Source organism: Sinohyriopsis cumingii, chromosome 11 (genome assembly GCF_028554795.1).
Source record: "Sinohyriopsis cumingii isolate HCF-2022 chromosome 11, ASM2855479v2, whole genome shotgun sequence".
Classification (NCBI taxonomy): Eukaryota; Metazoa; Mollusca; class Bivalvia; order Unionida; family Unionidae; genus Sinohyriopsis; species Sinohyriopsis cumingii.
In genome coordinates this window covers 41,131,459-41,147,813 of record NC_142971.1, presented here as the reverse complement: position 1 = coordinate 41,147,813, position 16,355 = coordinate 41,131,459, and the positions used below count along the sequence as shown (strand labels likewise).

The 16,355-nt window shown below is 36.9% G+C and overlaps 1 protein-coding gene across 3 annotated transcripts in view; it reads right to left on the bottom strand.

Moving 5' to 3' along the window:
- Positions 1 to 1,507: 1,507 nt before the first annotated feature.
- LOC149787991 (protein Wnt-2b-A-like) overlaps positions 1,508 to 16,355 on the bottom strand; it is a 100,436-nt gene continuing 85,588 nt past the window's right edge. For 2 of the 3 annotated variants that reach the window (XM_089974273.1, XM_089974275.1), the window contains exons 3-5: positions 13,803 to 14,083; positions 8,571 to 8,835; positions 1,508 to 6,047 (exon numbers count right to left, since the gene is read on the bottom strand). In XM_089974273.1, coding sequence (XP_089830399.1) covers positions 5,782 to 6,047; positions 8,571 to 8,835; positions 13,803 to 14,083 — 812 coding nt within the window. In that variant the 3' untranslated portion in view covers positions 1,508 to 5,781. The remainder of the gene's footprint in view (positions 6,048 to 8,570; positions 8,836 to 13,802; positions 14,084 to 16,355) is intronic. The other variant, XM_089974274.1, reaches the window with a different exon arrangement.

Here is a 16,355-nt window from a genome sequence, read left to right as displayed (position 1 = left end):
TTACCGTTTATGCATATTACATGTATACAATGCATTTTTTTTTAAAATTTAATTTTTATAAGATTATGAAAATTGTGTTTTCTCGAAACACGACAGGTTTAGAATCTTATTTTTAGCAAAGCTTCCATTTGATTAAAATCAAATCTAAATTTCACCTAGGACAGTGGTGATTTGATTTAGATTGTGCCGTGTTAAGGCATGTATGTCAACATCTTGAAAATACATTTACTCATTTCACCAGCGCAATCAAAGTTTCCTCAGGCAAACAATTTTTGTTTCGACAAGCCTGACGGGCACCTCAATTTGAATACAGGATGGGCCGAAACTAAAACCAGAAGGGGCCCAGGGTGTCGGGCTATCAGATTTGTTTTTAGCACTGCTGTTTTAGATAAAAGATATGTGGATTGATTGTTGCATTTTGTGGTCACTTACTCGTCCTTCTGTCTATTTTCGTAACTCACACGTTTAACTCTTTTCCCAGGATTTAAAATGTCCAAAGATATGTCTGGAACAGCGCCAACTTTTAGTCTAGGCCTAGCATTTGCGTATCTTTGAGCTGCTATTTTTTCATGATCCCTCTCGTAACATTCCTTTGAGAAATGTAACGAGCACATAGTGCTGTATGGTGTTGCTCTGAAATCGACTCGTTTGTAATAATGTACCCATTCTTTCATGATGCCTATATCTTTCGAAAAAAAAAAAAAAACTTGTCCACAGGCTTTTCTTAATGTTCTATTACACCCGTAAGCAACGCAAAACGGTATTGTCTTTTACTCTGGCAACTCCCACTTGGGCTGCTGGAGTCGCTACTATGACGTCACATCCCGAAAGTAACCGAATAGGGGCGGAAATTTTGCATATTAGGTCACGGAAGTTCAGCTCCTAGAAGATAGGCCAATATTTAAATATTGGCATTACGGTCGCAGATGATACTTCAGAATAAGGTTTTCTGCTATAGTACTTTTATTATTATTCTATATTTCCATTGGTTTCTGGTCTCCTTTAAGAGGTTTTCAGGTTTATCGGCAAGGAGTCTGAGCTAGTTTGGTTCCAAAATGCTTTGTGCGATGATCCACCTCAAACCCCTTTTGGAACCTAGCTCCCTCGCATCCTCCGAAAACTCTCCCCTCTTCAAAGCCCATTTGAAACAGAGCAATTCACATCCAGTTGTCTTTCCGATGCCTTGTACGTTTTAATCTTTTCATTATATTGCAATTGCAGGTAACAAAATTTAACTCGCTTGACGTAACATGTGTAATGCGATGATCTGAATTATTGTTAATTATATTTTTCCTATGGGTAGTGTACGAATCATCCTGTATTTTATGTTTGATACAGACCATACAATTAAATACACAAAAAAATATTTTATCGTAAAGACAATATGACCCCTTCTCTACCAAGCGCATATATTTTAACTGGGCACTCTTTGGGGGTTCAAAGAGAGACAGCGATTTTAAAAAAAAAGAAATAAGGAAAGAAAGAAGAAATAAAAACAAAGACAAAATCATAGAACTATCTTTATAGGAGTCTGTATTCATATTCACTCATTAGAATACAAAAATGATCTGTTTGCACTTTTGATGAAATTACCATTCTGTGTAATACTCCAGAATAAGGTATGCAAAATTGTACTAGAACATTCTACATGCAATAGAAACTATCTTTTCGACGAGGGATGGAAAGGGTATCGACAAATTATCGATCATTTTTTTTCGAAGTTAAGACCAGTCTTATATTGTACACATCATAAAAATAACGATGACATTATGTTTATGGTTTTCATTATTCTCCGAACATTGGACATAAACTGTCATCTAGCCAAAGGATATGGATTAAATATTACGACATGACGTCAGTTATAAATGCCATTACTGATATAATACTTAGTCTACATAAAATACCATCTTTTAATGCCACAAAATTCGATCCGTATGTGTCGCTTCGTGGGGGCGGAAAATATTCAACGTAATATAGAAGAAAAAAAACAAGTTGATAATGTTAGACTTTCATGTTATAATGCTACAATAGACACCAGTCATAACATTTCATTACGGAGAAATCATAAAAATTTATATGTTCATGCGACAAGAATCACCCGGTTATAGCTTTGAATATTAAAATACGAACTAGTCTAAATTTCAAGTGATAAGTTTCTAAATGAGAAGAAAATTTTTAGAAACGTTATTCTTGCATGTTGTTCAGTTTTAGTTTTTCATACCGCCGACAATGGCGTGGGTAAAAAAAAAGACGCCTTTAGTTTTGTTCAGTATCTTGTACGTATATCTATAGAAAAATTGGCAGAAAAGGTAGTCTCCTCCTCCCCCACGCGCCAAAACAAGGATGAAAGTCATAGCAAACCAACACCCTCTGTGTGGAGAAAGATGTAAAGATGTTTCCATACCAACACCCTCTTTGTGGAGAAAGATGTTTCCATACATTGGATCACACCTCCATAACTTCCTCTGCATTCTCAAATGAGAAACTGTAAGCTAGCTGTCCCCTCAGTTTATATTCTCAAATGAAAAACTATAGACTGATTTGCCACATTTGCTGCGTACAGTTTTGAAATTTTTTAACTGATAAATATAGTAGAACTCCTTTGGCTTCAACTTTGAGCAGCACATTGGGTAGTTCCCAATTTATATTGAATAAGCCAACGTCATAGACCGATAACAGTAACAGAAATATCTGTCTGTAGGGACGCTTATTCTAAGTTAGGCTTAGAATTTAGACCCTAAAATGTAGCGACTGAAGCCTTCATTCTACTGCGGTCCATTGTTGGAAAAAAGGAAGGAATTCAACAACTAATTTCGATCGATTGATTGATCGATCTCGATCTTGAAGTGTGCGTGGTATTTATCTGCGTCTTCTAGTCCACCGGAAATTTAGTTGAGATGCAGTTATTCGAGAAGTATACTAATTAAACACATCGTCTCTTACTTTGGATTGCAAAAATGGCGACTTCCATAAAGTGATTTGTGTTAAGTTTCCCGGCTGAATACATATGTACACACTGTAATGTGGTCAGCGTGACACGTAAACATTAAGCTGTATGTATTGACTATGTCCGCTGTAACTTGGCATCTTGTAATAATCAACCTCTCCTGCTTAGAGGCATGAAATAAACTTTAGAGTTCATGCCATACCGGTCCGATAGATTGTCAGTGTAAGGTCATGTGGCTGTAAAATGACAAAAGTTGAGACGAACCAGACAAAATTGTAGGAAGTTGTGGTCCTTTTGAAACAGGTGTCATACAATGATATTTGCCGGAATATTCAGTGATAAATGTGGACTGGAGAATTATTCTAACTTCGATGGGAGTGATAAAAAATGTTGGCGGTTAAAGGCGTAATCCTAAGTGGCTAAGTTAAACGAGGGTGGATGTGTTTTCCAAGACGGAATACAGACTTTTAAAATAGTCCCCTCACGATATTAGGCAGTCCAAATTCTCTATGAAGAGAAAGACCGACGGACTCCGAACAACTAAGTCATTTTTTCTCGTTAAACAACTTGAACAAAAGACAAGTGGGTCTGGGACCTTTACAGACCCGTATCCACAGTGAAAATAGGGGTAATTTTCTGACGATAAGCGAGCGAGACATTGAGAAAGCACACTGTCGGTTTCAATTACACACAATGTGTTCATTGATGTAATTTTTTTATTTTTGTTGACTTTCTTCATTTTAAATTCATACTTAAATTTTTCCTTGAGTTCGGAAATAATCATGCATGTTTTATTATTCATGTATTGTAAGAATGTCATACAATATTTCGTTATATGAATGAGTTCGGATTCAATTGTTTGTCTGTAATAGAAATCATACAGTGTAAGATGTCATGCATTCTTCTGACACAAATTGTGTGAATATGTAAGTTGTCTGTCTTAAATGATTTTTATCATTTATGCTGATGATTGCCTTTCCTATATCTGAAAATCAATGGATTAGCAAAGTAACGTAGTTTGGATAAGGAGTGAAGTCCATTGATTCGTGTGTAATTAAGTTCTGAATTCCCTTCAACCGATAATCGAGTAATGTGTATAGACAGGCACAACTCAGCTTGTAAATTTACATCCACAGTGGTGCAGTAATAATGTCTGAGAGGTCTAATTATGTCATGTCCTCGGTAGTAATGCTAGGGTGCTAGAAAAGACATAAATTCAAGATTAATAGGAGTGTGCATCAATATTAGGTTGCGAAATGACCATAGCTAATTCTGTTGAATTTCGATATCTGACGAAAGAGAGTGGGAATATTTGTTGACCCTAGGAGAAGGAATCCTGATATATATTTAGGCTGGGTATTATTTGTTGTATTTTAAAGAAGATAGCTCCGTTGAGTTTGCACAGTGGAAAGAGCACAGTCAGCAGCCGAGAGATTGATGACCCAAAGAAGCTAAAGAGTGACTGAGAATGAAAGAAACGGAAACGAAGACCTAGCACCGGCAGTGATTTGGTAAGGACCGGAAGAACCAGGTGATGCTGTCATGCCGGCAATCTGAGTTTGATCAGTCACCCGATCACATGATGAAATTTGTCTTATCAGTATAATATAACGGGTAATTGAATTTCGTATAATTTGGTAACTTTATTTCTGACAAAAATTGAATCCTTCCAATGTCATGCACGATTTCATTTGCTAATGAAATTGATTAAATTGGTGTATTTTACATACGGAGGCTCGTGTCATTCTATTATATCTCTATGTCTCCTCGGATATCTGTTATTCCATCCATTAATTTCATATTACATTTTATTGTTTACTCGATCCGGGCAACAGCACGGTGGTTGATCATCTCCAAGATAGCGATAACCAAAAACCATAAGGAATGGGGGGGGGGGGATTACACATTTCCACCACCTCCTTACACGCATTGAAAAAAGTTGGGTTTTTGGGGGGTTTTTTTTGCACGTGATATACGATTGTTCCCTCAACGTTTTAACATTAGTTACAAACATATTATACACGCATCTTCCTTAACACACTATATCATACACGCAACGTCCTTATATATATATATATATATATATATATATATATATATATATATATATATATATATATATATATAGGAAATGTCCTTGACACTCTATACCTTATATACAATTTACTTATCACACTAGATCACACATGCAAAGTCCGCAACATTATAGATAATATACGCCATGTCCTTAACAATATATCACTGGAAATAAATGTGTACACAGTTGTTATGCGTTCTGCATACATACCTACTTCATACTACACCTTTATCCATTGTGGACGAGTCAATACATGTGACTGAGAAAAAGGACACGTAAGGTATATTTTTTGTCAAATGGCTTATTTACATGGTATACACACTATATCAAAATAAACCTTATATGATGGTAAACGCTCTTAATTACACACCAATCACATGTAGTTAAAGTTGTTCCTGCCATTCAGGTCTTATCTCGCTTGATACATATCAACTACATACGACACCGTTGTCCATTTATGATGAGTCAGTACAATTCAGAAGCTGTTCTATCTTTAGATGCCGCTGGCCTTTCAGACAATCAAACTCAAGAATACAGAAGAATTATAAGAACAATATTTACATAGAATCTTGAAAACAAAAAAAAATGTACAGATTCACACAATATTAGCTACATTCAATCGTATTCAATAGAATCTTTCAACATAGGTCCTAAATACAGAATTCGATATTCCAAAACGACGAAACGCGTTACTTTTCACTCTTCCTCCACTTTTCATCTGTATCAGTCTCAACTCCACTTTTCATCTGTATCAGTCTCAAGAACGTTTCCGAGGCTTTTGTTTTTTATAACTGTATGGATAGGAAGGCTCCGGGATTAAGTCTTGTCCTTTACATTTGTGCACTTCCACCGTTCGTGTACAGTTTTTACAATGTACCATACAACACCATTGGAATTTACAATCGCACTTGTCCGTCTTCTGTAGCGTCACGGTATCATAACCGCGACCGCAACACATTATATCACAGCCATCGATCCCGATGGATGTCCTGTTGCATATCCTTCCTGCGGTGCCCAAGGAACCTGCGAAATAATAATAATAATAATAATAATAATAGCAAGTAATAGTAAACAAGCCCTAAAAATGTGCACTGCAACACATCTTCATATGACAATATACAATTATACAGAATAGAAGTGTGGCTGAAACCTAAAATATTGACCTTGTTAGATAGGAACATAAAAGCAGGTCACACCTCCAAAGATTCCAGCATTATAAAATGTGACGGAAACCAAGACGAAACAACTTTAACAAATATTGAGTCATAACCTTGACCTTCTAGACAGAACCCCAATGTAATATTTGACAAACATCTAATGAAGATGTAGAAGTATAGGAATTTATAGCTTTACTCAACTGGTTCTAAAGTTACATAAACGAAAGAAAAGTGTGATGTAAACTTCAAAAATATTGAGACGCTGGCATTGGCCTTGAATATATAAAGCAACTGTGGCGCATGCCACATCTTCTAGTGGTAAGGTATAAGAATTTCATCCATTAATCTCAAACGGTTCAAAGGTTATGTGCAGAGGGTACAGAATGATGGAAAACTGACAATAGTGAGCAGTGACCTTGACCTTAAGATATGAACTTTAATGTGACATGTAGAACACCTCGTTAATGATGTACAAGGTTTCATTCATTAATCTCAGACGTCTGTAAAGGTGTAGAGCATAAGGAAAGGTTTGATGGTAAACGTGACCTTGACATTCAAGAGACCAACCCTAGTGTGATGCGTTACATAATGTCTAGTGACGGTCTTGTTTCGACAGTAAAATTAAATCTAATAAATCTAGTTCAGCCATATCTACAGTGCTGTGTTCCACAGTACAACACTAAAATAACTGACACAAGAAACTTTTACTTCCACGAAGAGTGACACCACATGGCATCCCGCATTCAGAATGGTGATAGTAAAAGCGATGGAGCGGTTGGTAACGTGCCGTATGTTAAGTTTCAATCCGTTGCCGGTGTATATACAGTGCAGCTTTTCACCAGTCTTGTTATCCGTTCTCAACGGGTCAAGGTGTGGGTTAGCTAAGACTCATTGATCATTATCTCCGGTATGAGGATTTCGCCCTGATTATCCAGTCTGTGTTGTCAAAGTGGGTTATAAAATGTCTGACATATAGAAGAATATTTCCGAACATTTTTCTCCACCCCCACCACCACCACCACACTATTCTAGAAACAGAATGATAAATCTTCATAGTAATGTTGACACCAGTCATGGCCCATAATGTTAAATTTAATTCCCCATAGGGTCATACTGATCTAAACGAAGCTAAACTACCCCGGTTTACTACTGGAGGAGGACAAAATTATGTAACCAGATTGATGAGGGGGATGCTGGCATCTATCCTTATATAAACTATCAGTTACTGAATAGTAGAATAATATGTCAAATAATGCCCGAAAAGCGTTATGTAATTTGTGAGATTCAACGACTGTGTATACGGCGATAGACGCAGAACAAACAACATTAAACTCTTATAATTGCAATTTTATTATAGTTATCTTTTTTCATGTTACTTTATATATGGGCCACTCTCAAGCTCCTAGTTATGTTAGATGGTAACCTTCGAGGACCCACCCCCTTCCCGGATTCATTTTATAAGGGATTTTATGTGTTTATGTATCACCTTATTGTCTTTGGTCTGTGTTTCTCGTAAAACATCAAAAATAATTTAGATATAAGAATTTATTTAAATAAGTTTTGGAATGGGGGTTTCTCTCTGTTTCCCTAACATTTTTGCGGGTTAGTACTAATCAGTGTACTTAAATTTCCCTTGATTTTCCTCGCTGATTATCTTGGTTATCAAAAATGACCTTGTATATTTTAGGTTTTGTAAAAAATTAAATTCCCTTATTTGATGAATGAGTTTTGGGTGTGCTTGGGGTTACTGAGTATACATCTTGACCGTACTTCAGATGTGCGCAGTTCTGTAATGTTTACTTCCTAGACTTGGAGGTATATTGGGAAAAAAAAAGTAGCCGATAACGTTTTGTACTTTTTATATTCCAGTTCGTTTATTGCACTTTTATATTACAATTCATTGTTGCACTTTTATATCTGACTCAGTTTTATTTTCACTATGTTATTAATTGTTAAAGGTAGTGTATTTTGGACTAGTTCATTTCTTGAGCACATGAGACAGCCAATCAGTCAGCTGTTAGCTTTTAGGCAGCGATTTGTTTCGTATATACCACATATAAATAAATCTCATAGTTTTTTAACGTAACTTAGAGGTATGCCAAACTTCTCGCTAATGTACTTGTTGCAAATGCACACAACTTTACGTCATGCCCGTCTGGCTCTCAAAGTACTTAATAATTGTAGAGCGAAAATTTATATAAAAATAAACGCAACGCAGTCTGAAATATGGTTACATTCTGACCAATAAAAAGTCATCGTTACATTATGGAACTAAAGTAAGAAAATTGTTATACTGTAGATATGTAATAAAACTGAGCGAGTAAGCTGCCATATTTCTCCATTTCTACAAAAGAGCGGGAGGAAAACAAAAACTAAATTTAAACCTTACCTATATCTACATTTTTATAGCAGTAATCGGGGGACTCGTCGAAGTAGACCAGATCGGAGCGTGTTGGCTTTTTGTGGTTCTTGTTCGCCACGATGAGTCCCTCTCCCTCCTGATTCATCGTGACCTGGGTGGCGCCATTATACTTTGTTTTGAGGTAGTTTCCCACCTGCCGGAAATCGTTCATTGCCAGCCAACAGGTACGCACTGCGCATGAGCCGCTGACCCCATGGCACTTGCAATGTAGAGAGCTGAACTTTTTTACAGCCTGTATAAAGCAAAGAACAGAAAATAAATTTAACTTTAATCTCTTTCCTTGTTTGTAAATAGCAAAATACTTGTCAATATCTGCATAAATAGGCTAACGCTTAACGTGTAAGAATGTGTTTCTTATGTCGAACTTTTCACAGCAGTAGTAGCACGCTTTATAGTATTCGAACAATCTCCTGTTTGTACCCATCTACCGATTTTAAAAACAAAGGATATAAAAAAATGCATGAAACTTAGTAATTTCATTCATTAATTTGCAATTTCTAGCCTGATTGTCGCCAGGGGGTTACAAACACTGTCAACTTCTTGGCGTTTCGAGTCAAACGGAAGTAACTTGCGTAACACGGTCGCCATATTCGCATAGGCTAGTTTATGTTTTTTAAGATACAAATGTAATGTGGGTCGCTGTCTTTTATAATCTCAATAATTTCGCAAATTTTGGATTTACATATCTTTGAACACAAGAGTTCCTCCTTTTTATTTGTTCAACTTGTTTTAGAAATATAAAAACTAGACAATGCAGATATTGGACGCAAAAGACACAGTTTTAACTGTAATGGACTATTAAAGAATCAAAAAAAAGAAAAAAGGACAGTGGGCAGTCTATCTGCTTGCTTACATCGACAACTCCGTTTCCTTTGAAACGACTATTAGTCGACAGTGTTAGTGAACCCTTGGCGACAGTCAGGTTAGAAATTGTAAATCCATGAAAGAAATGACTAAATTTTATGCATTTTTTCTCTGTTGCTTTTTGTTGATTAAATAGGTAGGGAAGTACAAACAAACGGAGCGTGCAAAAAGTATATTGTAAAATATCTCCAAGAATGATTATGGAAAGCGTATTTTTTTTTCTCGCCTTTAGTCTAGAAGTGATGTTCATTTTTTCTTAAAAATATTAAAGATTCTTTAGACAAACAAAGTAACGGTCGGACAGATTCGTCTAATGAACTAGACCAGAATGGTCAAAGTACAGATCCATTTTGTTGTGGTCCGCGCTCATTTAAAAAAGCATTTCCATATGCCCCCACGATATTGAAGATGCTGGATCTAGACGCTAATATATTCTCTTTAAGAACGGAACACCTCTGCTTTCACATGATAAAAGCGCTTATATATTTGTGTGCAGGTGTTCCGAATGAATAATCAATGACAATAGTCAATATCAGGTTGGACTGATAACATATTACTTCAGTTGACCAATAATCCTGCATCAGAGCAAGAACTTTGGTCTAAAGTTTGCAACAGAAGTATTTTGGAGTTTACCATTATTATAAATACTTTTATTAATAGTAAATAATAATTTCATCGCTACCGGCACATATTTAAAAATCGTGGACCAGTCATTGTGTACGGATGAAGAAGGTGGTGTATTGTAAGTGACATTGCTTAGAAATTCTACCCATCCCCGTTTACTGTTATACAGTGTTACACAATATAAAAAGCAGACTTAATTGTTCCATAAATCATCCATGCTACTAGCTTTGCAAAAAATTGTATGTATCTTATATTTTTCTAAGGTGCTAAAAAAAAATAACACCTATTTGCCTCTGAATCCACTATAATCGCACCCCGGTAAATACTGACCACTCCTTTAGCTAGTAATAAGGCATTCTTAATGCACCACTACCCAGACTGTCATGACGGGAAATCGCACATTTCCATTATGACATTTTTGTGAGGAGTGTATATTTTATTGAATAAGTTACTCTAATTACCAATCGGATTTTGGACAAGAAATTTGTTATAAATCCAAAGACGTCAGACAGTAAACTAATATAATGGCACGACATGGCGTTCTGGCTCTCCTAATAAATAATCGAGGGATCATATGTGGTTTGATAATGTCATGAGCTTGACACACATAATTAACTTTATAACCAGAAGACAACAGTGGCCTTCTTTAGACATAACGATTTAGTACCTATAGATATGCGCCCAATTATCAAGTTTCATTATTCTAACATAGCAGTACCAAATAAATGACCCTAAAATTGCCAGAGTCACCAAAACATAAATTATAGGTTACAGAGCTCTCTTTTAATCAAAATGTATCTCCTCACCAAGCTTCATGAGATAGTATGCATACTGCATGCAACATCACATGTTATCATGAGCTGAATGTAAAAATTAAACTAAAGTCAGTAAAAGTTTAAATGTAGGTCACTACGACGTCCTTTTGTGGTAAGGATGTAGCATTAACAGAGATGGGGCCCAAGGTAGCCGAGTGGTCAAGGTGCTAGCTTTTACAGATCACTCATACATCTCACCTGTCTGGGTGAGTTCGAGTCTCAACTCGACCAACGTGGTTATCGAGAAAGCTTGCCAGTAACTTCCCATGTGTCTGAGATTCCTGATCCTTCCTGGGGTCTTTCTCCGCCAAATATACTGGCCGCCATGTATAACCTATTATGTGGTTTTAACCCACCACCCCAACTCCCCCATCCAAAAAAATAACAGAAATGTATACTATCATCATTTCGCGATGTTAACATGAACAGCGTGTGATAAATACACATCCAACACAAAATTTAATCGGTGAAGTGTAACATACGGGCCATAATGTATTACATCATATACCAGACATTTCTAATCTTTAAAATATATGCCTTCGCCAATGTTCATGATTCCACACAAGATAATGGTAAACAGCATGCGAAAACCCAATGTGGTCATGAGCTCAGTACAAATATATATCCTAAACAGTAAATGTAGGCGACAGTGAACTTTATTGTTGCACAATCATCTTGTTTCAATACTCTAGAGTGAACAATTAAAACACAAACTTTACTCAAATTCAGTGAAGCGTGAAATATGGGTCACAGTGACTGTTTTATGACGAGGGTGTACTTTTTTTTCTTCAGAAACCAAGTTTAATAATTCCAGACATAACAGTTTGGATTCAGAATTCAAAAGTCTACATGATTATGAGCTAAACCAAAATACAAACATAAGCGAGTAAAATATGAACCCTAGGTCACGGTGGCCTTCTTTTGTTGCATGAGTGGTATTCATAGAGCTTCATGCGGTCAACGAAATCGGTGATCCAAGTATGAACAAGGCTTGAGAAGAAGAAAAACAAAAAATTTAAATCAAAGTCAATCAAGAGTATAAAAAATTGGACGCAGTAAGCTACTTTGGTGACGAAGGTGTAGCATTCGTCAAGATGCATCAACTAAATAAGTATTATTAGTATGTGCACAAAATGTCCAACACCTGGACTAAAACAAGTTTATCACGAACGTGTATGTATATCGATGTACAAAGTCGGTAACAGCATATTTTTCTTCAAAAGTCTTAATAATTCTTCATTATGTAAGCCACAAAATGACATCAAGCCATTATCTCGGTTTACCATTTTGGGGCCTTAACACAAGTTAGTTCAAAGAATGATATCAGAAACACTTCTAAACAATCTTGTGAAACGAATATAAGCCTGTCAAGTTAGTCTGATACTGTGTTGAATGAATCTTGTAGGCAAGGTGTGGGGTTTTGAACAACGGTAGGCAGTAAATGTCTACAAGAAACACCTGTTTTGTGTAAAACTTGTCACTGCGTCTATTTAAAACATTCATGAGACCGTATATAAACATATAGACGTATACCACCCCTCGAGCAGTGTTTAGAACAAGAGAGCACAGAACAACCGTACTGGGACCATTTTGTAGTTTATTTCTTAATATCTACAAGATGCTGTATAGAGATTTGCACGTGGGTTGAAATAATTAACGTACGGGAATGACTTGTTTCGATGGCTAAGCATGCACAGTAAGAAAAGATTTCACTTGACGCGTATGGTAGGTGTCAGAACATGTTGATCCCAGTTGTCAGCACTAAAACAGTATCGTCTAAACAAGCACGAGCTAAACGTGTTGTAAGATTGTTTTGGAACGTGCTCAATATGTTTACCCTGACATGACCCAGCGTTGTTTTCGGTGTAATTGTATGACACGATGAAACTACATCGATATCTTGGCCCAGCAAGGTAAATAAAACATTTCCAAGACGATACTGGGGAATTTTAAAATATCAATGATACTGTCAGTGTTGTGAAATGGAGCCAAACCAAATACTTTTGTAAAAATTCAAATCTCTGTTAAAGCTCATAGCATCAACATCGTAACTTATGCCGGAACGAATTGAGCAATCGACAAGAAAGCTATAAATAAAGTTTCGCTTATTCGCACAGAGTTGTGTTAATTGTATAAAGAATTAAAAACTATGAATTATATTTATATTATATTGAATGCATAGCATATTCTCATAACGGTTTCATTGTCTGCTGATGTGGTCTTCGAGATTGGGTAAACCGCCGATTTCGTAAAAGAAAAAGAAAACTAGTTCGCACAAATATAAAAAGAGTATGAAAGAATGCCTAGCTCTGCACGTTTTAGAATTGGGAATCGAACCTTGTACAAGCGATCGGTACACTTGTTCTTTTGTATTGCTCGGTAGAGAATGTTAACGAATAACTAAGTAAACAATCTTGTGTGTGTGTGTGTGTGTGTGTGTGTGTGTGTGTGTGTTGGATTTTAACGTAACTTTAACAAATTTTCAGTCATATCGCTACAATGTCTGCATTGTGGAAGTTTATAGCGATGTTTAGCACTTGGGCCTCATGCCGCAGACATGTATAACATGATGTTACATTATCCTGACACCAGGCCGACCAGTCCTAACACTAACCTCCTAATGATGTGCGTCTAGCGAGGCAGCTGTTTGTACCATTTTAATTGATTTTTTGTATGACTCGGCTGGGGTTCGAACCCACGATCTTCGGCATCCGAGGCGGACGCTCTAACCACTAGGCCACCGGAGCGGTCTAAACAAGCTTGATGACATATAGATTAATATGCAAGGATGGTTCGGTTTTGCTGTCAAATACCTGCATATTTCTTTTTGTGGAGAGAGAGAGAGAGAGAGCGGCTGGCTGGATAGATTAGCAGATTCAAACAAGAGATTACTCACCCTTCTCCCTGCTCTGTTATTGTGTAAATTCATCTGTGCACGAGCATCACGTTCTTTTCTCTCTTTGGCGTCAATAAAAGCCCGTGCGAAAGTTTTCCCATAGTTGATATTGTCACTGCAGCCTCCCCAATCGAAATCTCCCCGACTGTCTCTGTGTTTTCCCTTTTTCGTAGGGTCACATGCACAGTTTGCGAGTTTTCCTTGGCTACACGCACGAGTTACTGAATGCACAACTCCGGCAGAAGAAATGGCATACACAAATGCTGCTTCCCGGCTTCCTACTTAAAGTAATGAAGGAAAATTAAGTTAATAAAATGTGTCTTATATATATAAAAAATGCATGGCTGTAAATAATAATTACGCCATATCCTAGCTTCACTTATTGATACAGCGTTTTCTTTTTTTATCAGAACTTTAATTGATAGCTCTGTAATATTTAAAAGCAAATAGATGTAAGTAAGTGAATCAGTCAAGATGCCAGTCAGTCAATCAGTCAGTCAGCCAAACTAGATATAGACAAAATATGACAGTATTTACTAGTATCTCATTTATTTTGATCAAACGGAAATGTAGCTTTACTTGACTGACGATCTATTAAAAAAAGCGTGCAGTTTCTTCCACGTTTTATTTCATGATATTACCTGTTGATTTAGAATATAATGAAATTCTTGTAATTATTTATCCGCTTTATAGGCTGCTTAATGATGGAGGAATTCGAGAAAATTGGAAATATTAATTCACATCGCTAAATATGTAAATCGTACGCGTGCACATTTCTATAAATATATCTAAGAATTGAAAAGGTGCCGGAAGAACTGTCAGTTGCAACGATCACTTGCGTAATTTTACCAGTTAAAAATAATTCATTGATACATAAATCAACACATATTGACCTGAATAATATATTAAACGACAACCTGCCCATAATGGTCGCTTGTGCTTATTCCCCCTCCCACACAAATGGTCGTTTTACAAATCTGGAGGAAGCTGAGCGTTTCGTATCTATCTCATCATCTGATTTATATGCAGCAAATTCAAAGATAGAAGGTGGGTTATATGGACAAATAGAAAGTTGCTGCTATTGTACATTGGCTGCGGTACCCCCAAATGACACGTTAAGCAACATAAACAAATTCCCATTTTGCCTTGAACCATTTATGTTCATACGCGTTTTCTTCAATCATGCCAGACTCCATTATGTCATAGTGCCTGAAATAACCTACACGAAAACCAAATTCATAATGTCACAGACGCACAGACAGACGGACAAGGGTAACATTATCGAGGTAGGGGATAAAAAGAGGTTATTCAGCAGGTAGAGAGACAGATATGAGTAGTGTACTTATTGTGGACCTAGTAACAAATTGTTGAATTCGAAGTCTTTAATTAGAATTAAAATGCAGGTTTCGCCCCGTTTCGCTTTAAATAAATGTTATTTTAATGATTAGATACATAACCCTATTAATAGGACCAAAACAATCTACACTGCTCTAAACAAAATTAAGAGATCACCCAGACTTGAGTATTTCATAAACTTATAAAAATTACTTGAGCAGTCACACTTATAAAAATGACAATACCAGTCTGTTTAAAGAGATACGAATCTCTTGTGTATTTATCACGCTTGTACGAGTTAGTTCATTGATAACATGTATTACTATAACAATAAATGTAAATCAACCGGTGGCCTGGTGGGTAGAGCGTCCGCATCAGATGCGGGAGATCGTGGGTTCGATCCCCGGCCGAGTCATACCAAAGACTTACAAAAATGGTACTAACAGCTTCCTCGCTTTGCGCTCAGCATAAGAGGTTAGTGTTAGGACTGGTCGGCCTGGTGTCAGGATAATGTGACTGGGTGGGACATCATGCTACATGTCTGCGGCATGATGTCTCATTGCTAGAAATCACTATAAACTGCCACACTGCAGACATCGTTGCGATATGATTGAAAAAATGTTAAAGCTACGTTAAAAATCCAAATCTCACACACACACACACACACACACACACACACACACACTATCAACATGATCAGCGGCACAGGTAGTGATTAGTATATAACTGGCAGATGCAGGCGTACAGAGCTGTAGAAATATCCATTTGTCTGCTTGATAGGCAATATGACAGATCGCATAGCTCCAGATTTTCGCTAATCGGAAAGTGGTTAAGGAGCGATTCACGGTATCAGTGATCACAGAAAGTTGTAAAGGCCACCGATGAATCCGCAACCGACGGCATTACCATTCGCAATCAAGTAAAAACCAGATCCCCACTGTCCTACGTAAAGATCTGACAGCGACCGCTTAGGGGTCATGTTCTGGTGACATGAAAATGAAGCCTTCGGAAATCTTAAAGTGAATCAAATCGTTCGGCACACATTGATGCTCTTCAGACATACTGCTCAGTCTCCCAAATGGGAAGATATAAAACTTCATCTGATTGGCTGTTAAAATTAGCGATTATGCTAATAACATGTCACCAGAACATGACTCCTAACTCCTAAGCTGTCGCTGTCAGATCTTCACATAGGACAGTGGAGATATGCTTTGAATC